At 41.2% G+C, this 23,168-nt stretch overlaps 1 protein-coding gene across 5 annotated transcripts in view; it reads left to right on the forward strand.

The window, feature by feature from the left end:
• KCNIP1 (potassium voltage-gated channel interacting protein 1) overlaps positions 1-23,168 on the forward strand; it is a gene marked incomplete at both ends in the record, with an annotated part of 348,512 nt that overhangs the window by 290,530 nt on the left and 34,814 nt on the right. The window contains one exon of one of the 5 annotated variants that reach the window (XM_082622578.1): positions 3,439-3,547. The exons of the other annotated variants lie outside the window; for them this stretch is intronic. Coding sequence (XP_082478704.1) covers positions 3,439-3,547 — 109 coding nt within the window. Of the gene's footprint in view, positions 1-3,438; positions 3,548-23,168 lie in introns of those variants that run through there. 5 annotated transcript variants of the gene reach the window in all.

The following is a 23,168-nucleotide window of genomic DNA, read 5'->3' on the forward strand; positions in this document are numbered from 1 at the left end:
TCTGGAATGGCAGAGTGGTGTCCTGGTAAACCTGTAATGGTGAGGAGGGGGAGGAAGCACTCATTTACAGTGTTTGCCAATTTTCTTGGTGTAAATACTCCTGCTGTGGTTGATTTCAAGCCACCAAAGGTGTAACAACTGTCTTGCTGGTTTCCTGAAATTTTAACAATCAGCTTTCACAAGCTGGAATAGACTGACTCCAGGCACTGCCCAGGCACCAATGAAATTGGAGATTGATATATAGAACCAATGGGGGAGTTACAGAGTGGAGAAGACAAGAGTTTCCTGAGTCTCACTCAGATATGTAGAATATGTCTCCCCCTTTCACAAAGAAGGAAAGAAAGGAGAGACCAACTTTCACATTTAGTTATTGTTGTTGTTTAAAGTCAGTTACACACACGGGAGGAAATTTTCATAGTGGGTCTCCCTCTGGCCCCAGACCCTATAGAAGCAACTAAAATTCTCAATTATCAGTTATCCTTCTGGAAATATGTTATGTATATGCCAGCATGTGTATGTGTATCTGTCCCTTTCCAAATTAAAATAATGGTAAAATGTAAATGTCCCTTTTCAAAATTAAAATGGTAATGTACTAAACAACATTTTTCATTTAATTATATATTTTTAGTATTCTTCCAAAAAGAGAATAAATTTTAATTTATAATTAAATTTACAAGATATATAATTTTAATGGGTGTATAATATTCCTGTATCCCATTCCTATAATGGCTATATAGTATTCCTTTTATGTATGCACTGTAATTTATTTAACCAGTGTGCTCAATGATAAGCATATACTTTTTTCACTCTTTTGCTGTTATAAACAAATGACACAGTGAATATCCTGTACACATATATATATACTTGCACACACATGTAGGCATTCCTGTGTGTGAAATTTCAGGACCCAAGGGTATATACACTATTTATTTCTGATGTATTTTTTCCCTCCCAAGAGGTTGTATGAATGTACATTCCCACCCACAATTCATGAGAGTGTCTTTTCCCCACATTGTTGCCAACATAGTGTATTCTCAAAATCTGAGACTAGCATTTCTTAAATGCATACTCTGTTCTCATACTAGGCATGGGTTCTCTTATTTGAGGTAACTGTATTCACAGAAGCGGAAACTGGGCCTCATGGAGATCAAGGAACTTTCCCAAGGTCTTTGTGACATTAGTCTCCAATCTTCCTTCTTCACCACATTGACTACCATTCCCCACGAGACTCACTGCTGACAATCCCATGCAGGAAAATTGTAAAGTTCCCCACAGAGCCGAGAAGTTTAGGATACATGAATATCATCTTTTGCTTCACCATATTTCGTTTTTGCTTTATTTCCAGAAGTTTTGCTCATTCAGTGCTGCCCAGTGATCATTTAGTCAGCCTGACTACCCTCTTAATAATTTCTGATACTGATATAAAACCTGCCTAAACACAAATATAACTGTGGGCCCAGCCCAGTTTACAATTACTTTCTTGATGATCCGGTTTCCAGGGACATTTTGTGAGGTCAAAGCAGGGACCACCTATATCCCAGAATAAGCTTGACAGGTTTGTAACTGAAGAAGTAAAAACAAATTGTTGTCCTTTTGAAGAATAACCCTCGCGTCTAAGTCTATCTCAGATCAAAAGCATTAAGTCTCTTCCCTTCTGTCTTTTCATTTTTTTAACATCTTTATTGGAGTATAATTGCTTTACAATGGTGTGTTAGTTTCTGCTTTATAACAAAGTGAATCAGTTATACATATACATATGTTCCCATATCTCTTCCCTCTTGTGTCCCCCTCCCTCCCTCCCTCCCTATCCCACCCTGCCAGCTGGTCACAAAGCACCGAGCTGATCTCCCTGTGCTATGTGGCTGCTTCCCACTAGCTAGCTATATTATGTTTGGTAGTGTGTATATGTCCATGCCACTCTCTCGCTTTGTCACAGTTTACCCTTCCCCCGCCCCATATCCTCAAGTCCATTCTCTAGTAGGTCTGTGTCTTTATTCCTGTCTTACCCTTAGGTTCTTCATGACATTTTTTTCTTAAATTCCATATATATGTGTTAGCATACGGTATTTGTCTTTCTCTTTCTGACTTACTTCACTCTGTACGACAGACTCTAGGTCTATCCACCTCATTACAAATAGCTCAATTTTGTTTCTCTTTATGGCTGAGTAATATTCCATTGTATATATGTGCCACATCTTCTTTATCCATTCATCTGATGATGGACACTTAGGTTGTTTCCATCTCCGGGCTATTGTAAATAGAGCTGCAATGAACATTGTGGTACATGACTCTTTTTGAATTATGGTCTTCTCAGGGTATATGCCTAGTAGTGGGATTGCTGGGTCATATGGTAGTTCTATTTGTAGTTTTTTAAGGAACCTCCATACTGTTCTCCATAGTGGCTGTACCAATTCACATTCCCACCAGCAGTGCAAGAGTGTTCCCTTTTCTCCACACCCTCTCCAGCATTTATTGTTTCTAGATTTTTTGATGATGGCCATTCTGACTGGTGTGAGATGATATCTCATTGTAGTTTTGATTTGCATTTCTCTGGACAGGTACATGTAAAAGTATGAGATTAGATCACTCCCTAGCACCATACACAAAAATAAGCTCAAAATGGATTAAAGACCTAAATGTAAGGCCAGAAACTATCAAACTCTTAGAGGAAAACATAGGCAGAACACTCTGTGACATAAATCACAGCAAGATCCTTTTTGACCCACCTCCTAGAGAAATGGAAATAAAAACAAAAATAAACAAATGGGACCTAATGAAACTTCAAAGCTTTTGCACAGCAAAAGAAACCATAAACAAGACCAAAAGACAACCCTCAGAATGGGAGAAAATATTTGCAAATGAAGCAACTGACAAAGGATTCATCTCCAAAATTTATAAGCAGCTCATGCAGCTCAATAACAAAAAATCAAACAACCCAATCCAAAAATGGGCAGAAGACCTAAATAGACATTTCTCCAAAGAAGATATACAGATTGCCAACAAACACATGAAAGAATGCTCAACATCATTAATCATTAGAGAAATGCAAATCCCTTCTGTCTTCATTTATGTCTACTCTCACATGCATTCCCTCTGAGTGGCAGAGAGAATATGCTGTGAGACGTTGCCAATTACGGTCACACTCGGGTAGCAGATGTTTAGGGGTTGGTTAAACCTTTAGGGAAACTGCCTTAGGAGAAAATGAAATAAAAGCAAAGATTACTATGAAGAAACATAGACGTTGCCAGCTAGGAGGAGGAGAAAGGAGGAGGGAGCGGGGAGGAGTGGAAGGGAGGGAGGGGGGAGAGACTGCGAGGAAGAAAGACCGGCAGAAATAAACCGTGCACTTAGAACAGCGGGAAGGGAGGCTTGGAAGCGTGGTTTTCCGGCTTTAAATGCCCGCTTGGAGTCTTGCTGGTGCGCCAGTGTTCCGTAAGGATGTGGGCGGAGGGCGAGTCTGAGGGGCTCCAAACATTGGGAATAGTGGTGGTCGTGTGGTCCTCTCTGAAACTTTTGCACTACCTCGGGCTGATTGACTTGTCAGATGGTAAGCAAACTCCCAAAGCTTGCCGTTTTATATGAATGTGTTTTTCAGCTTAGGTTGTTGTGAGAGTAGTTTAGAATATGCATGGAAAGTGGCGCGCGGGGACCCGAGAGATTTGAAAAAGCCCGGCTAAATCAGCGCTGTATTGATTCCGGCCTTTCTCCAAGCGCCCGAGTGATGCGCTGTCCGTGGTGCTGAAACGTAGCGCCTGGAGAGTGATGGGGGAGCGGCAGGGGAATTAGGATCTTCTGTTCCCACCCTATATGCATGTGAGTCTTGGTGGATTACTAGCTGTGTGAGACTAGCAGAATACATCAAAATCCTCTCTCAAATTGTCTGATAACTATATTGTTGGTAGAAGCCAATGACTGTCAAAAGTCATCGTACTGATTAACTTTGTTTAAGAAGTAGTTGGGAAGATAATGGTGGTAAAAGATTTTGTAAAATGCTGATCACAGTGCCCAGCAGCTAGAAGACATTAAACAAGTATCAGTTTCTTTCCCCAGCCCTTAATCCTCAACCTGCATAAGAACCTTTACTCTAAAACCACCTAATCAGCCATGACTTTAACTCCATTCTTTAGTGAGAATATAGTTAAAAATTCAGGTTAACCATGTTGTTTAATGTTTATTACTAGAAAGTTAGTGGTTTGGTCCCCAAAGTTAAAGGAGCTCAAGAAATAAAGAGTATTTTCTTCCTCTTCATGAGACTTTGCCCCAAATAGAACATAGTTTTTCTATATAATTCTTACCACGTAAAATTAGGATCCAGGAAAGATTCCAATTTTGATGAGCAATGCATTAAACAAGACCAGTCTCCAGCAATGTATATTCATATTCGATGAATATACTTCCATAACTGCATGGTGTAGACAGAATTCCTCTTCCAAGAGGTAGTATCACATGCATAATAATGAAATACGTTTGCAGACCAAGGACTAGCTAAAGTACCAATCAAAGCTGAGGTAAGCCAGAGACTGAAGGACGGAATGATGGTTGGATGAACTCTGGACTAGCAGTTACAAGACCTGGTTTCTATCAATAATCTGTCTCTGCTTAACCTTGTTCAAATCATTGTTTTACCTGGATCTCAGTTTCCTATGGCAATATTGATGATTTTCAATCTCTGCTTCATGGAATTGTGGAGTCACCAAAGATTTCTTTTATTTGGTTTTGAGCAGGGGGTGGTAAGGCAGACTCTGAGCCCTTCAATCCTGCTTCCACAAAACCAGCTCCACTTTATCTGTTCTATATGTTAGCCCTATGTAAGAACTTCTAAAGCTTTAGCTAAAATTTAGTGAATCTATGATTCTACAAGTCTATGATTGTGTTTCTCTGAGATTTTGAAAGCTGAAATGTATTCAGAAAACTTTTTCTTTCTTAAAAACCACCTGAAATCTAATAATTGGGAAGAATAGTTCTGTATGCAAATAGAGACTCTTCCTGTCCCTCAGTCCCTTATATGTGCTCTTCTAAGACTCCAAATTCAGCTTGCCAGTCATAACAATTGAGCAAAGTCTCTGTTCTCCACCAGATCCCAAGAGAATGTGTCCCATCCCTATTCAGAGCTTCAGAGCAGAATCCCACTGAGATTACAAATTAATGCAAGAGCTGCCTATTTCCTTATAAGGCTAATGGTGCAGTGGAAATATTACCCTGTTCTTCCTATCCATATCCAGAGGTGACCATCTCCCTTCCCCTGCTTTAACTTCTCAAGGTTACAGCTTTTGGTTTTATTACCACAGAAGATATCAGTTATTCATCTAATGTTATGGTAATGAGGGGATTAAGGTGAAAAGTAGAGACCATATGTTTAAGACTGCCTCCAGGAACTCAGGTGAAGGAAGGGATTAATATTTATTCTGCATCTACAATGTCCCAGGTGTAGTGCCAGGTGCTCGTATATACGTGAGCTAATGTAACCCTCAAAATAACACTCTAAGGGAAAAAATTTAATAACTCTTGGAAGTTGATATCATTGTTCCTTTTATATAAGGAAGAAGACAGTTTTAGAGAAGTTACATAAAATTTCCAGTGATACAGCAACAGCAACAAGCAGGTATTGGTCTCTAAAATTTCATCTTCTGTCCTGGACACCTAGTACCTCAACAAGTAAGCCCCCTCCAGATGGAGTCTGTGGTCTGTCATTAAGTCTATACCACACATATGCTCCTATGCTAGAGCCTTCACCATGTGGCCCAAAACATGATTTTTAATGGGTGTGTGATATGGGAAACTATTCACTCACTTATTATTAAGAGGAGAAGACCTCCTCCTACTGGAGGAACAAACAGGATGCAGTCAATTTAAAGACAGCAGTAGAACATCTCTAAAGAACCCACCAGTAGTCTTTCTTAGGCCCTTGGTCTTGTTCTTATTTTATGTTTCAGTAGTAATTTTGAAGTAGCATAGATATTAGGCCTGGAGTCAAAATAGTTGGGTTCGAATCCTGGATGTGTCATTTATCAGTTGTGTGACCCTGGGCAAGTTTCTCTTCTCCAGGTTTCACTTTCCTCATTTGTAAAAATAGAGAAATGAGAATGATGGTTGTATTAGTTTCCTGTAACAAATTATTTCAAAGTGGATGGCTCAAAACAACAGTAATGTATTCTCTCGCAGTTCTGGAGGCTAGAAGTCCAAAAGCAAGGTGTTGGCAGGGCCATGCTTCCTCCCAAGCCTCTGGAAGAGAATCTTTCCTTGCCTCTTCCAATTTCTGGTAGCTCCAGGTCTTCTTTGGTTTGTAGCAGCATCACTTCAGTCTCTATCTCCATTTTCACATGGCCATCTTCTCTCTGTGCCTCTGTTTTCACATGGTATTTTCCTCTTCTTATAAGAACACCAGTCATATTGTATTAGAGCCTTAATGACCTCATCTTAACTTGATTACACATGCAAAGACTATTTCCAAAAAAGTCACATTTAAGTTATTAGGGATTATGACTTCAACATATCTTTTTGGATAACACAGTTCAACCCAAAACAGTGGTAGGAATGCTACCTATTTTAAGGATTAAATGAAGCAGCATATGGGGAAGTACCAAGCTTGTTTTCTGTTTCATAGCAGGTACTTTATAAATGTTTAATTCTTTCCAGCCTTAGATCATGCCAATCAAACGAATATACTACTCATCAGACAAAAAAGACAAAACCCATGCTTTATGTCTTTGATTTAAAGTCCATCAGGCCTCTTAGGAAGTATAAGCCTTCCCTTTGGATTTGACAGTTGCCAATGAAACTTCCAGAGTAGGAACACTGAGATGACTTTTCCCCTATATGCTATGTCACCATGCATACCCCGCCTTCACTGCCAGGGCCTGCTGATCCATCAAGCTCATCTTCACTTCCACCAAAGTGAGGACAGCAGGGGCTGCAGAGAGAAGATCAAGGCAGGGGTGTGGAGGTGACAGACAAGTAATGCCCCCAGAAGATTCAGAGACCAATACCAGTTAATTCTCTGCCTCTCTTCTCACTGCTTCCTGGGCCAGCTTTATGCAACTTCACCCTCACCAGATGAGAGCCCTCTCTCCCCAAAGCACCATGTCTATGGGCTCTGCCATAGTAACTTTAGAAGTGATTCACTACTCCAGCTCAAAGCACTGCCTGAAGCAGTGAGGCACACATCATTGTTTCTCAAAGTGGATTCTCCTGCTACCATATCTTATATCTGTATAAATATAGGGTTATTTTGCCATCTCTGACCATAACTTATTCATGAAACTAGGAATGTCACAACCTACACAAGAACAACAGACCAAAAAAATAGCAATAATAACATGGTAAACTTGGGGAAACCATGAGAATCCAGGTGTGTTTATTGGGGCCTTTAGAAAGTCCATTTTCTATGCATTCTAAATTGTATGAAACATGTAGTATTACTCTGGAGATTTGCTGGATCCACCTGATGGCAAAAGATTTGAAATATGGTTCATATGAAGCCAACTACCCACACATATCCAATTTTAACCATTTGTTATGGACTGTTTAGTATTTTATAGCTTAAGAAAATATTGCCCATATAATGTTTGACTTGGACAACAAAGAACTCCTGTGAGATATAAAAATCCTATATTATCATTGAACTAATTTTATAGTGTTAAAAAAACTGAGGTCCTGGAGCTTCGATTTCAAGGCCACATGACTAGGAAGTAACAATTTCACGACTCAGTTCAAGCCTTCTGAGTCCCACTCCAGAGCACTTTTCATTGTCCAAATGCAGCGAAACTTGCCCTTAAACTGTGCCTGGAGCACTGGGAATATCACCACTTCTACTCATCAAATACTTGTATTATTCCCTTTGGTAAAGGGCTTATAACCTAATAAAGTTGGATTGTAGTGGGCTGAACCATGGGCACCCAAAGATATCAGGTCCTGATCCCTGGAAACGATGTCACCTTATAAGGAAAAAGGTTATTTGCAAGTATGATTAAGGATCTTGCGGAAATTACCCTGAATTACCTCGGTGGGTCCTATATGCCATCATAAGTATCATAAAAGAGAGGCAGAGATTAGACACAGACAGAAGAGGAGAAGTTGATGTAAAGATGGAGGCAAGGATTGAAGTGATGTGGCCACAAGTCAAGGAATGCTGGTGGCCACCAGAAGCTGGAAGAGGCAAGGGAATGGATTCTCCCCTAGAGCCTTTAAAAAGAGCATGATCTTGCTGATAAATGTGTGTGTGTGTGTGTGTGTGTGTGTGTGTGTATCTCCAGGGTTCATATACCCTCCTACCACTGAATAAACAGAAATAGCTCAAGTGGATTACTCCTCTACAACCTTAACCCCAACCTCTCTCTTTTCTCTTTTTCATCTTTCTTTCTTTTTTTTTAAATTGAAGTATAGTTGATTTACAATATTATATTAGTTTCAGGTGTACAACAGAGTGATTCAGTATTTTTACAGATTATACTCCATTAAATGTTATTACAAGATAATGGCTGTAATTCCCTGTGCTATACAGTATATTCTTGTTGCTTCTTTTTCCTCTTTCTACCTCCAGATTTGGTTTGTTGTTTTTAATTCTTCTGTGGATATAATTATTCTTTAAATGGCACACAATCCTTGATTACTTAAATGTTGGCTTTAAGTAGTGTCTATTATCCACCTTCTCTAAAATATTGGGAGAAAAGGACACTTACTTCCTCTACCTCTCCCATCTTTCTCTCCACCAAGTCTGTTCATTATATTATCATTTTTCAAGGCTTATGATATTCCCAGAAATACCCCTTTCAAGGTAAATGGGAGGGGTTTCCTCAGGCCTCTCATTCCCCATAAGGACAACCCCATCTGCTGCTCTGGCTGGCCCCCGAGTTCTATATCTAAAACTTTTCTACTTGTATGACAAGCAGCAGGACAGCCAGGACCTCCTTGCCTCCAATCAGGAGAATGTATTCTGTGGTCAGAAGCCTTCCCAGTGTCTGGGTCTCGGAGGGCTATCCGGATGTGCCTAGGCCCAGGACTCTTCCATTCAGCTGCAGCCTGAAGACCCCCAACCTGACCAACAAAATGAGACTGACTCCAGGTCCCATCCACTCTGCTACCTGCCCACCTCCCCACATCCATCCTGTAGTTGAGAAAATCTAAAACCCAACACAAAGACACACAAGATTTGCTGAGCTAAAATCGCTGGTATTTCACAATATGCCAGAGCAAGGGTGATAAACTTTTTAAAACTTATTTTTCTATCCAAGGCCACAGATGCTGAGAAAAAGTGACGGCCACATACAAGTCAAAACAACTGCATGGGACTGGTTTGAGATTCTTCACAGAAAGAAACTTAAAATGTTCAACTCACCTGATTTGTAAAAACATGTTTTCCTATTTATTTACATAGTAATTGCACAAGCAATACATGAATGAACTCTGACTTTTTTTTTAACATCTTTATTGGAGTATAATTGCTTTACAATGGTGTGTTACTTTCTGCTATAAAACAAAGTGAATCAGCTATATGCATACATATATCCCCATATCCCCTCCCTCTTGCGTCTCCCTCCTACCCTCCCTATCCCACCCCTCTAGGTGGTCACAAAGCACCGAGCTGATCTCCCTGTGCTATTTGGCTGCTTCCCACTAGCTATTTATTTTACATTTGGTAGTGTATATATGTCCATGCCACTCTCTCACTTCATCCCAGCTTACCCTTCCCCCTCCCTCTGTCCTCAAGTCCATTCTCTGTGTCTGCGTCTTTATTCCTGTCCTGCCTGTAGGTTCTTCAGAACCTTTTTCTTTCTTTTTTCTTCAGATTCCATATATATGTGTTAGCATACGGTATTTGTTTTTCTCTTTCTGACTTACTTTACTCTGTATGACAGTCTGTAAGTCCATCCACCTCACTATAAATAACTCAATTTCGTTTCTTTTTATGGCTGAGTAATATTCCGTTGTATATATGTGCCACATCTTCTTTATCCATTCATCTGTTGATGGACACTTAGGTTACTTCCATCTCCTGGCTATTGTAAATAGAGCTGCAGTGAACACTGTGGTACATGACTCTTTTTGAATCATGGTTTTCTCAGGGTATATGCCCAGTAGTGGGATTGCTGGGCATGTGGTAGTTCTATTTTTAGTTTTTTAAGGAACCTCCATACTGTTCTCCATAGTGGCTGTATCAATTTACATTCCCACCAACAGTGCAAGAGGGTTCCCTTTTCTCCACACCCTCTCTGGCATTTATTGTTTCTAGATCTGTTGATGATGGCCATTCTGACTAGTGTGAGGTGATACCTCATTGTAGTTTTGATTTGCATTTCTCTAATGATTAGTGATGTTGAGCATCCTTTCATGTGTTTGTTGGCAATCTGTATATCTTCTTTGGAGAAACGTCTGTTTAGATCTTCTGCCCATTTTTGGATTGGGTTGTTTGTTTTTTTGTTATTGAGCTGCATGAGCTACTTGTAAATTTTGGAGATTAATCCCTTGTCAGTTGCTTCATTTGCAAATATTTTCTCCCATTCTGAGGGTTATGAGGGTTTTTGCCTTGTTTATGTTTTCCTTTTCTGTGCAAAAGCTTTGAAGTTTCATTAGGTCCCATGTGTTTATTTTTGTTTGTATTTCCATTTCTCTAGGAGGTGGGTCAAAAAGGATCTTGCTGTGATTTATGTCATAGAGTGTTCTGCCTATGTTTTCCTCTAAGAGATTTAACAGAGTCTGGCCTTACATTTAGATTGTTAAACCATTTTGAGTTTATTTTTGTGTATGGTGTTAGGGAGTGTTCCAATCTCATTCTTTTTTTTTTTTTTTTTTTACGCGGGCCTCTCACTGCTGTGGCCTCTCCTGTTGTGGAGCACAGGCTCTGGACGCACAGGCCCGGCGGCCACGGCTCATGGGCCCAGCCACTCTGCAGCATGTGGGATCTTCCCAGACCGAGGCACAAATCCGTGTCCCCTGCATCGGCAGGCGGACTCTCAACCACGGCGCAACCAGGGAACACCCCAATTTCATTCTTTTACATGTAGCTGTCCAGTTTTCCCAGCACCACTTATTGAAGAGGCCATCTTTTCTCCATTTATATTCTTGCCTCCTTTATCAAAAATAAGGTGACCATAGGTGCGTGGGTTTATCTCTGGGCTTTCTATCCTGTTCCATTGATCTATATTTCTGTTTTTGTGCCAGTACTGTACTGTCTTGATTACTGTAGCTTTGTAGTATAGTCTGAAGTCAGGGAGCCTGATTCCTCCAGCTCCATTTTTCTTTCTCAAGATTGCTTTGGCCATTCGGGGTCTTTTGTGTTTCCATACAAATTGTGAAATGTTTTGTTCTACATCTGTGAAAAATGCCATTGGGGGCCTCCCTGGTGGCGCAGTGGTTGAGAGTCCGCCTGCCGATGCAGGGGATACGGGTTCGTGCCCCGGTCTGGGAGGATCCCATATGCCGCGGAGCGGCTGGGCCCGTGAGCCATGGCCGCTGAGCCTGTGCGTCCGGAGCCTGTGCTCCGCAACGGGAGAGGCCACAACAGTGAGAGGCCCGCGTACAGCAAAAAAAAAAAAAAAAATGCCATTGGTAGTTTGATAGGGATTGCATTGAATCTGTAGATTGCTTTGGGTAGTATAGTCGTTTTCACAACGTTGAGTCTTCCAATCCAACATGATATATCTCTCCATCTGTTTGTATCATCTTTAATTTCTTTCATCACTGTCTTATAGTTTTCTGCATACACGTCTTCTGTCTCCTTAGGCAGACTTATTCCTAGGTATTTTATTCTTTTTTTTGAAATGGTAAATGGGAGTGTTTCCTTAATTTCTCTTTCAGATTTTTCATCGTTAGTATATAGGAATGCAAGAGATTTCTGTGCATTAATTTTGTATCCTGCTACTTTACCAAAGTCATTGATTAGCTCCAGTAGTTTTCTGGTAGCATCTTTAGGATTGTCTGTGTATAGTATCATATCATCTGCAAACAGTGACAGCTTTACTTCTTATTTTCCAATTTGGATTCCTTTTATTTCTTTTTCTTCTCTGATTGCTGTGGCTAAAACTTCCAAAACTATGTGAATAATAGTGGTGAGAGTGGACAACCTTGTCTTGTTCCTCATCTTAGAGGAAATGGCTTCAGTTTTTCACCATTGAGAACAATATTGGCTATGGGTTTGTCATATATGGTCTTTATTATGTTGAGGTAAGTTCCCTCTGTGCCTACTTTCTGGAAGGTTTTTTTTTATCATAAATGGGTGCTGAATTTTGTCGAAAGCTTTTTCTGCATCTATTGAGATGATTGTATGGATTTTCTCCTTCAATTTGTTAATTTAGTTTATCACATTGATTTGCGTATATTGAAGAATCCTTGCATTCTGGAATAAACCCCACTTGATCATGGTGTATGATCCTTTTAATGTGCTGTTGGACTCTGTTTGCTAGTATTTTGTTGAGGATTTTTGCATCTATGTTCATCAGTGACATTGCCCTGTAGTTTTCTTTCTTTGTGACATCTTTGTCTGGTTTTGGTATCAGGGTGATCATGGCCTCATAGAACGAGTTTGAGAAAGTTCCTTCCTCTGCTATATTTTGCAAGAGTTTGAGAAGGATAGGTATTAGCTCTTCTCTAAATGTTTGATAGAATTCCCCTGTGAAGCCATCTGGTCCTGGGCTATTGTTTGTTGGAAGATTTTTAATCACAGTTTCCATTTCAGTGCTTGTGATTGGTCTGTTTATATTTTCTATTGCTTCCTAGTTCAGTCTCAGAAGGTTGTGCATTTCTAAGAATTTGTCCATTTCTTCCAGGTTGTCCATTTTATCGGCATGTAGCTGCTTATAGTAATCTCTCATGATCCTCTGTATTTCTGCAGTGTCAGTTGTTACTTCCCCTTTTTCATTTCTAATTCTGTTGATTTGAGTCTTCTCCCTTTTTTTCTTAGTCTGGCTAACGGCTTATCAATTTTGTTTATCTTCCCAAAGAACCAGCTTTTAGTTTTATTGATCTTTGCTATCGTTGCCTTCATTTCTTTTTCATTTATTTCTGATCTGATCTTTATGATTTCTTTCCTTCTGCTAACTTTGGGGTTTTTTTTTGTTGTTGTTGTTCTTCTTTCTCTAATTGATTTAGGTGTAAGGTTAGGTTGTTTATTTGAGATTTTTCTTGTTTCGTGAGGTGGGATTGTATTGCTACAAACTTAGAACTCTTAGAACTCTTAGAACCGCTGTTGCTGCATCCCATAGGTTTTGAGTCTTCATGTGTTTACTGTCATTTGTTTCTAGGTTGTTTTTGCTTTCCTCTTTGATTTCTTCAGTGATCTCTTGGTTATTTAGTAGCATATTGTTTAGCCTCCATGTGTTTGTATTTTTTGCAGATTTTTTCCTGTAATTGATATCTAGTCTCATAGCATTGTGGTCAGAAAAGATACTTGATACGATTTCAATTTTCTTAAATTTACCCAGGCTTGATTTGTGACCCAAGATATGATCTATCCTGGAGAATGTTCCATGAGCGCTTGAGAAGAAAGTGTATTCTGTTCTTTTTGGATGGAATGTCCTATAAATATCAATTAAGTCCATCTTGTTTAATGTATCATTTAAAGCTTGTGTTTCCTTATTTATTTTCATTTTGGATGATCTGTCCATTGGTGAAAGTGGGGTGTTAAAGTCCCCTACTAGGATTGTGTTACTGTCGATTTCCCCTTTTATGGCTGTTAGCGTTTGCCTTATGTATTGAGGTGCTCCTATGTTGAGTGCATAAGTATTTACAATTGTTATATCTTCTTCTTGGATTGATCCCTTGATCATTATGTAGTGTCCTTCCTTGTCTCTTGTAATAGTCTTTATTTTAAAGTCTATTTTAACTGATATGAGAATTGCTACTCCAGCTTTCTTTTGATTTCCATTTGCATGGAATATCTTTTTCCATCCCCTCACTTTCAGTCTGTATGTGTCCCTAGGTATGAAGTGGGTCTCTTGTAGACAGCATATATATGGGTCTTATTTTTGTATCCATTCAGCCCGTCTGTGTCTTTTGTTTGGAAAATTTAATCCACTTACATTTAAGGTAGTTATCGATATGTATGTTCCTATTACCATTTTCTTAATTGTTTTGGATTTGTTATTGTAGGTGTTTTCCTTCTCTTGTGTTCCCTGCCTAGAGAAGTTCCTTCAGCATTTGTTGTAAAGCTGGTTTGGTGGTGCTGAATTCTCCTAGCTTTTGCTTGTCTGTAAAGATTTTAATTTCTCCGTCAAATCTGAATGAGATCCTTGCTGGGTAGAGTAATCTTGGTTGTAGGTTTTTGCCTTTCATCACTTTAAATATGTCCTGTCACTCCCTTCTGGCTTGCAGAGTTTCTGCTGAAAGATCAGCTGTTAACCTTATGGGGATTCCCTTGTATATTATTTGTTGTTTTTCCCTTGCTGCTTTTAATATTTTTTCTTTGTATTTAATTTTTGATCATTTGATTAATATGTGTCTTGGCATGTTTCTCCTTGGATTTATCCTGTATGGGACTCTCTCTGCTTCCTGGACTTGATTGACTATTTCCTTTCCCATAGTAGGGAAGTTTTCAACTATAATGTCTTCAAATATTTTCTCAGTCCCTGTCTTTTTCTCTTCTTCTTCTGGGACCCCTATAATTTGAATGTTGGTGCATTTAATGTTGTCCCAGTGGTCTCTGAGGCTGTCCTCAATTCTTTTCATTCTTTTTTCTTTATTCTTCTCTGCAGTAGTTATTTCCACTATTTTATCTTCCAGGTCACTTATCTGTTCTTCTGCCTCAGTTATTCTGCTATTGATTCCTTCTAGAGAATTTTTAATTTCATTTATTGTGTTGTTCATCACTGTTTGCTTGCTCTTTCATTCTTCTAAGTCCTTGTTAAACATGTCTTGTGTTTTCTCCATTCTATTTCTAAGATTTTGGATCATCTTTACTATCATTACTCTGAATTCTTTTTCAGGCAGACTGCCTATTTCCTCTTCATTTGTTTGGTCTGTTGGGTTTTTGCCTTGTTCCTTCATCTGCTGTGTGTTTCTCTGTCTTCTCATTTTGCTTAACTTACTGGGTTTGGGGTCTCCTTTCGCAGGCTGCAGGTTTGTAGTTCCTGTTGTTTTTGGTGTCTGCCCCCAGTGGCTAAGGTTGGATCAGTGGGTTGTGTAGGCTTTCTGGTGGAGGGGACTGGTGCCTGTGTTCTGGTGGATGAGGCTGGATCTTGCCTTTCTTGTGGGCAGGACCACGTCTTGTGGTGTGTTTTGGGGTGTCTGTGACCTTATTATGATTTTAGGCAGCCTCTCTGCCAATGGGTGGGGTTGTGTTCCTATCTTGCTCGTTGTTTGGCACAGGGTGTCCAGCACTGTAGCTTGCTGGTCGTTGAGTGGAGCTCGGTCTTCACGTTGAGATGGAGATCTCTGGGAGAGCCTTCGCTGTTTGATGTTATGTGGAACCGGGAGGTCCGTGCTGGACAAATGTCCTGAACTCAGCTCTCCCACGTCAGAGGCACAGGCCTGACACCCGGCTGGAGCACAAGACCCTGTCAGCCACACAGCTGGTGTGGGGACCCAATGGCGGACCGGGCTTTGGCCAGCTGGGTCTAACCAGAACGCAGCGGCAGTGTGGCCAGGGCGGGGCCATGGTCAGCCTAAGGCGTCGTGCTGCCCTCTGCTCAGGCTCTGGGGCAGCTCAGTGACCGCGGAGGGAAGAGATGCCAAGCAGGGAGTTAAGGCTGCACGGAGACCCGGGCTCCATGCCGGGTGGCAGGGCCCGGGCCACTGGGCCCTCAGTCACTCCGGGAGAGAGGTGGTGGTGCAGGAGGGAGGAAGCGGAGCACAACCGGGCAGCCAAGGACTGCGGCTCTGCTGAGAGCTTCCACCTTCTCTGAAATCTCACTTTTTAAAACAATGCTTTACAATACAGATAAAGTGAAAGTGCCTGTAGCTTGCCCTGACATCCCAATCCCCACTTTTATTCCCAAGTACTATTGTGACACCAGTGCCCAGAAGCTAAAGATAATGATGCAGATTCCTGGGTACTCACAGAGAAGGATCACAACCTGATGTTTATATGAAGAAAAGTGAAGATAAATTCCTTTAAGGAATAAAGTTATCCTGCTTTAAAAGTCCATAATATTTTCAACTACAGAGAGAAAGGAGACGAGGAGAAATAAGATAGGAAGGTGAGAGGTAGAAGAAAAGAGGGGAGAGGAGAGCGAGATGGTCAGAAGAGGCAGGGAAGCAAGAGGTGAGGAGGTGGGAGTGAGTGAGGAAGGATGGACAGAGGGGGCAATAGCAGGAAGGAGATTGAGCCAGTTTTGAGGCAAGCACTTGATTCTCTGTGGTTCACCTGCGTGTCCAGTAACTTAACATTCTATCATCAGAAGCCTTGAGAAGTCTGCTTTGCTAGTTAACAGTTTACCAACTGCTCTTTGTGCTTTAATCTCTAGAGATTCTCCTCTGCAAAAGAAAGTCACAGCAACCCACTTTGAACTTGAGCTGTGGCCAGAACACCATCACCCCCAGACAAATCAGCCCCAGGGAGGAACCCAGCCTTTGTATCCAGGGTCCATAAACCTGACTGTAAAAAACAATCTGTCTAATTACCTCGTTAGGCATCTCTCAGGCTGGGCATTTGAGGTTTTCCAAAATAAAGAGTTCAGTGTCACCCACCTAGTCACTTGTTTAGTATATTCAACACAGTACTTCATTGATCCAATGCCCTTGAAATAAGTAAGCACAGCAGTATTGTTCCTTTATTTCCCTTAAGGCAACATTTAAGGATTAAGAAGTCAAATCTGTCCATAGATTCCTCCTCTCTGCCTTCACCTTCCCTCTCCATGCCTCTGGTCTTCTCTCTGTCCAGCTCCAGGACCCCAAATCTCTCTCATGCTACTCACAGCCTTCTACTGTGATGCCCACTTGGGCTGGTCTTCCCATTCATTCTCTCCCTGACTTCCCTGCTTCTAATCCATTTCCATCGAAATTCATCTAGAGAGTGTTCCATTCCTTCTGCACCCTAACTGATCTCGAATCATTCTTGAAAAATGGATCCCTGCTTAGACAGTTGTTTTGTCAGTGAATTTCTATGGGAAGAACCCAAGTACAATCTTTTTTTTTTAATTATGGTACTAACATAGTCCAGTGGGCCCTCCATATCTGTGGGTTCCACATAGGAAGATTCAACCAACTGCAGATAGAACATATTGGAAAAAGATTCCAGAAAATTCCAAAAAAGCAAAACTTGAATTTGTTGCTCTTGAGCAAGTATTTGCATAGCATTCACATTGCATTAGGTATTATAAGTAATCTAGAGGTGATTTAAAGTGTACAGGAGAAGGTACATAGGTTAAATGCAAATACTATGCCATTTTACTATATAAGGGACTTGAGAATTTGTGGATTTTGGTATCTATTGCAGGTAGGTTGGCCTGGAACCAGTCTCCCCATGGACACTGAGGAACAACTGTCTACTGGCTTTAGACTGTTAGCTGCTTTCACATTTGCTTATTTTAAAAACTAGAAAGATGATTGGTGTGACTTGTCTCCTCAGGAGTCACTAAGCTGTACCTCCTAAGGGAAGCAACTTTAAGAGGATAGTTGGTTCTAACACCAAGAAGAAACATTTGTTAAATGGATGAACAAATGAACAAATGTCTTTATCCCATAAGCAAAGAAAAGACTTGGGGAGGGGCTAACTCATGAAAATAGCGACTATGTCTGTCCCATTCACCATACATTCCTTCTGCCCAACACAGCGCCCAGTACATAGGATGCTCAAGAAGTGTTGAATGAATGAACAAATAACTAATGGATGACGGACCCAGAGATTTATCTCCAAAACTGCCTCACACCTTGAAATGCATTTGGCAGCCCAAGACAAAGACTTCCACCTTCACAGCAAAGACCCCATATCCCACACCATACACAATTACTTCTCACTCTTCTCTTGTGGGCCTTCATTTTCCTCCAAAGCCTGGCTCCTTCTCCAGACATCTCTATTACCTTCCTAATATACATCCTAAATATTGACAGAAGTGTGCTGTTCCCCTTCTAGCCTGCCCTGGGGTAATCCCCTCATATTTTAGAGAATATTCTAAGAATAGAGCAAGTTCTCCTACTTGACAACTCTGATACTCAGTAAAAGCTGATGAATGAATGGATTAATGCACAAATTATTCACAGCAAAGGACTTAGAATCCTTTCAAGCAATGAGCAGGTTGAATTAGATCACTAGTTTCCAAACGATGAATTGCAAAATCTGAAGGACCACCCTATGGGATTTGAAGGAAAACAACATTCTTCTGATCTCTCACTTTAACTCTAGCATCTGATTGCTTTCATCTCTTTTACATACTTAGCCGCCAAGCAAAATTTCCTTTGATTAAAGAATTCTTTGCCTTTATGGGAGTTTAAAATCCACTGGATGATCTAACTAAGGTCTACCCAACCTTGAAGTTTTAATGATCCCATGATTCCACTTTATGTAAGAAGACCCACATACTTGCTTTCAAGGTAGACAGAAGGGATGTGATCCAGCCAGGGCCACAGCGTTTCTCTACAGCACCATCACTATGACGACCAATCATCAGTTAGGATACTTTATGGGTGCACTGGGCCCCAGCCATAACCCCTAGAACACTGGAACCAGCAGCAGCCATAAATAAAACACAGAACTAATGAGTGATATATCTGTTCCCATGGCTGCTAGAGTGTCAATAAGTTGAGAGAGTTTTGCAAAAGCCAAGGTGAGATCACCAAGCTTCTGGTATCAAAAAGGTATACTTCATAGAATGTTTAGCTGGACAACACCCTAAAGAGCATGAAGATGATCTGGTGTCATGGAAATAACCCTCAGGCTAGAGTCAGAGGCCAGAATTTAAACCCCAGCTCTGCCATTTGCTGACTAACAACTTTGGGCAAGCTACTTAACTCCCAATCTGTAAAATGGGGTAATATAACCCACCTTGCAGGACATTAGGAGAATTAATTGAAATGAATTTTATGAAAGCATTTAGCTCAGTGCTAATAATTTAAGGGCCCAAGGGGAGGAAGTGACTTGCCCAAGGTCACTTCCTCAAGGTCACACAACAATGCCATTATTGTCATGTTGCCTACAACTCAGCATTGCCATGGTCTGCGAGGTTTCTGGTACCCAGGAAGCCAGCAGGGCCCCCTGAGCCTTCTGCCTCAGTTCCCAGCATTTCAGGGGTGCAGTCCTGGAGGGGGCACTGAGATACCAACCCAGAGCCTCACTCTCAGGAATTCAATATAGAAGGCACATTAAGACCTGTTTACATGGAAGTGCTGTTTGTAGTTATTGTTCCTATGGGATATTCCCCCACTGCTTCCTCCAATCCTGTTTTAAAATGCTCAGCTAATAGAGTTTTCTTGGCTCCCCTGGGGAGATATTCACAGATGCTAATAGAGACATAATTCAAAAATTGCTTGATATACATGCCCTCGATTTTCCCCAAGAACCACCTAAGTAAAGATCCCCAAACATTGGCCAGATGCGATTAAACATGCATGGTATTAAATGTATGGGCTGCTGTTCAGCCAGGTCTGCATTAAGCTGCAGCAGTGATGGCTTTATCCTAAGATCCCACAGAAGCCAAGTGCAACAGAAAAGAAGCGGGCTGCTAGATGGGAGCCCTGGAGGACCCCTGCTCTCGAGTCTCCAGTCCTTTTCAGACAAGACATGGAAGCTTCAAAAAAAAAAAAAACCCTCCAGGTCTGGAGAAGCAAAGAGTCAATGCTGAACAGCTCCAGGAATAACCACTTCCATCTCTCAATGTGTAAAGAGAGAGAAGGAGAAGGAAGGCAGAAAGCAGCTGGGTGCAACATTACAACATTGCAACATTGTGTAAGCAATATTACCTCACAGAAAGAGAAACCCAGCTGCCACATCCCAGCACAGGCACTTACTCTCTGTGGGACCCTGGGAGAGTCACTTAAGCTTTCTGAGACTTAGCATGAACAGTGGCGAACTGGGGATACTAATATTACTTCCCACGATTGATGGGAAGATAAAAGGAGATTAACAAATGTGAAAGTACTTAGCATATCCTTACATATAGTAGGAATTCATTAACTTACAGAGTAGGAGTTCATTAAACTTCTTTTATGTAAGTCTTCTCTTCCCTAAAATCTGAATATGGAGAGCGTGGACACGCTTACATGTTAAAAAAAAGAAATAACTGTTGAGCAAATCCTAAATATACTAAAATTAGATTAAAAGAAGTGAACTAGGACCGATTAAAAGAAATTTGACTTACCAAAGCCAATAAACTTAATGAAACTTGGTATCTCAAGAGGAAATTAATATAAATTGAAAATAGCATAGGTTCAAGGTGACTTTAGAGAAGTTTCTGGAGACTAGATCCATAATTGATTAATAACTAAAAATATAGAGAGAACTGCCCAAGGCTAGAAAAGTAGAAATCCAGTGCCCCATCCCCCCACCCACTCTTTCCACTGCAGAAGGAATTAAAACCCAGAGAATAGAAATGTCCAGCCCAGCAGAGAACATTGAATCAGGGGTTGAGGGATGTGGTTCAGTGTTCTCTGCCCTGAAGAACCTCCCAGGGGTCAGGCCAGCGCTCCTACATGTTGTCCCTTAAAGATGGCACAAGACTGACTCCCAGGCAGGGTGACCCAGACCTCAGTTCGCCACGCCACCTCCTCACACAGGCATAAGCAGGAGGGGAAAGGAAAGGAGCCACACCTCCTGCACACCTACTATGTGCTGTGTCCTGGGTATCCACCTCATCCTTGGGAAGACCCTGAGAAGCGAGAGTCTTTAACACACACAAGGAAACGCCATTGGGCAGGCGACCTAACTGCAGGAGCAACATGTTTAGTGTGTGACAGGTATGGAATCAAGCCACACTCGCTGGGGTCAGCATCCAACTCCACTTCTCCAACTTTACAGATGCAAACATCTGACCACAGAAGGCTCTCAGACCTGTTTGAATGGACATGACTGAGCTTCAAATCAAACTATAAATACTGAGATTTTACAATTACATAAAGCATTTGAAAGACCCATAAATTTTCCTGTCATCACATAACGAGAGCTGCCCTCATGGCTGCAGCAGGCATGTTGTGGCTTTTGCTTGGAGGAGGGATTAGCAAGCAGAAAGGGGGCTTAGAGAGGGCAGATGGCTGGGAGGAGAGAGGCAGCAAGAGGAAGCCTGGAGACAGTTCTGTCCTAATGGTTTTCACCCTCACTCCTGCAGCTCTTGGATGGTGCCTTTGCAGGAACCATGGCTGGAAGCACCCCAGTCCACTCCTGAGGAGAACCTCAAGCTCTTGGGGCAAATCTAGCACAATGAGAATCCCAGCCTGGTCCTTCCAGGATGACAGATGCTCTTACTCCCAGATGGGGAAAAGGCTGAAGTGCTCTCAGCCAGAGACCTCAATTTATCTTCAGGACAATTTTAATTGGAAACCTTACCCCGTTGCTGCCCACTTTTTCAGAAATAATTAGAATGCTAATCTATAAGAAATATGTCTATTAAAAATAAATTAATAATATATAATACATTTGGATTATAATTTTGAATAATTTTTTCAAAATTTAAGATGGCCATCCCATCTTAAAGTAAAAATTCATATATTTTTAATAAGCCTGAGACATGTTTCCCAATGAACCACAGATGGCTCATTTTTATTATCCTATAAAGAGACATTATGGGTAAATGTTTTTTTAAGAAGGGCAAACAGAACCTGAGAGGTGCTCTCTTTTGGAGGTCTCCAAGCACCTTCTGAGCATCAGGACTTCCTCCTGTCATCATAGAGGCTGAGATGGGGAGATGTCCTCCATCACCCACTAAGACACATGATCCCCAGACCTTCACCCCTGATCAGATAGAAGCAATGTGGCAACATCAAAAATAAACTTATGGGGCTTCCCTGGTGGCGCAGTGGTTGAGAGTCCACCTGCCGATGCAGGGGATGAGGGTTCGTGCCCCGGTCCGGAAGGATCCCACATGCCTTGGAGCGGCTGGGCCCGTGAGCCATGGCTGCTGAGCCTGTGCGTCCGGAGCCTGTGCTCCGCAACGGGAGAGGCCAAAACAGTGAGAGGCCCGCGTACCGCAAAAATAAATAAATAAATAAATAATAAACGTAATGGTTACCGGGGGGTAAGGGGGGCAGGGATAAATTGGAAGATTGGGATTGACACATATACAGTACCATATATAAAATAGATAACTAATAAGGAACTACTGCATAGCACAGGGAACTCTACTCAGTACTCTGTAGTGGGAAAAGAATCTAAAAAAGAGTGGATATATGTATTTGTACAACTGATTCACTGTACTTTCTGCTTTTTGTACAGCAGAAAGTACCACAACATTGTAAATCAAGTATACTCCAATAAAAATTTTAAAACAAACAGACAAACATAGATCAGATTCCAACTCTGTCACTTGATGACTAATAACCAAGCCCTAATGACCTAGAAAATGAGTATTTATAAAATAATCCTCATGAGGTTGTTTAAGGAGTATATAATGCAGGGTACGAAATGCACTGAACATAGTAACTTGCAGTGAGAGGCTCTCTTTAATGTTCTTTCCTCTTTTCTCAACATCCAGAATCATGAGGAACATATGAAGTTGTTGCATATATGTGCCTATGCACATAACCTGGCATTGTAACTATAAAGAGAATAGGTATGTTCTGTCCATTTGACAAACATCCATAAACCCTTCCACAAAAAGCTGTTGAATTCAGAGAACAAATAGTTCTGAACTAACCTAAGAAGATGAAATGTGTAGAACACAGGGTGGCAACTAGCTGTTCTCCCAGCACTGATCATTAGGTTATTGACTTACAAACCAAAGGTAAGTCAGCATTAATCAAACCCAGCCTCTGTAACAGCCCCTTGCGGGGGCCAAGGGTACAGAGAGAAACATGACAGCTCTTTCCCAGCCTTCTGCGCTGCACAGCACAGTTCCACCATCCATCCAATTGTTCAAGCCTGGAAAATCTTCCTTGTCACCCCCCATCCTTTTCCCTCACACTCCTGTCCATTACATCAGCAAGTCTGGTGGATTCTCTCTGCCAGAGAGATTCAAAATCTCCTTATCATGGGTCTCCACTCCCCAAGGATAACGGCTATCCTGACTTGTAATAGCCTAGATTAGTTTTACTTGGTTTTGCACTCTATTCATCCATATTGTTAGATGCTGCTGTAGTTAATTTATTCATATCAC

The sequence above is a fragment of the Mesoplodon mirus genome (assembly GCF_964341445.2).
Source record: "Mesoplodon mirus genome assembly, chromosome: 5".
In the NCBI taxonomy this organism is placed as follows: Eukaryota; Metazoa; Chordata; class Mammalia; order Artiodactyla; family Ziphiidae; genus Mesoplodon; species Mesoplodon mirus.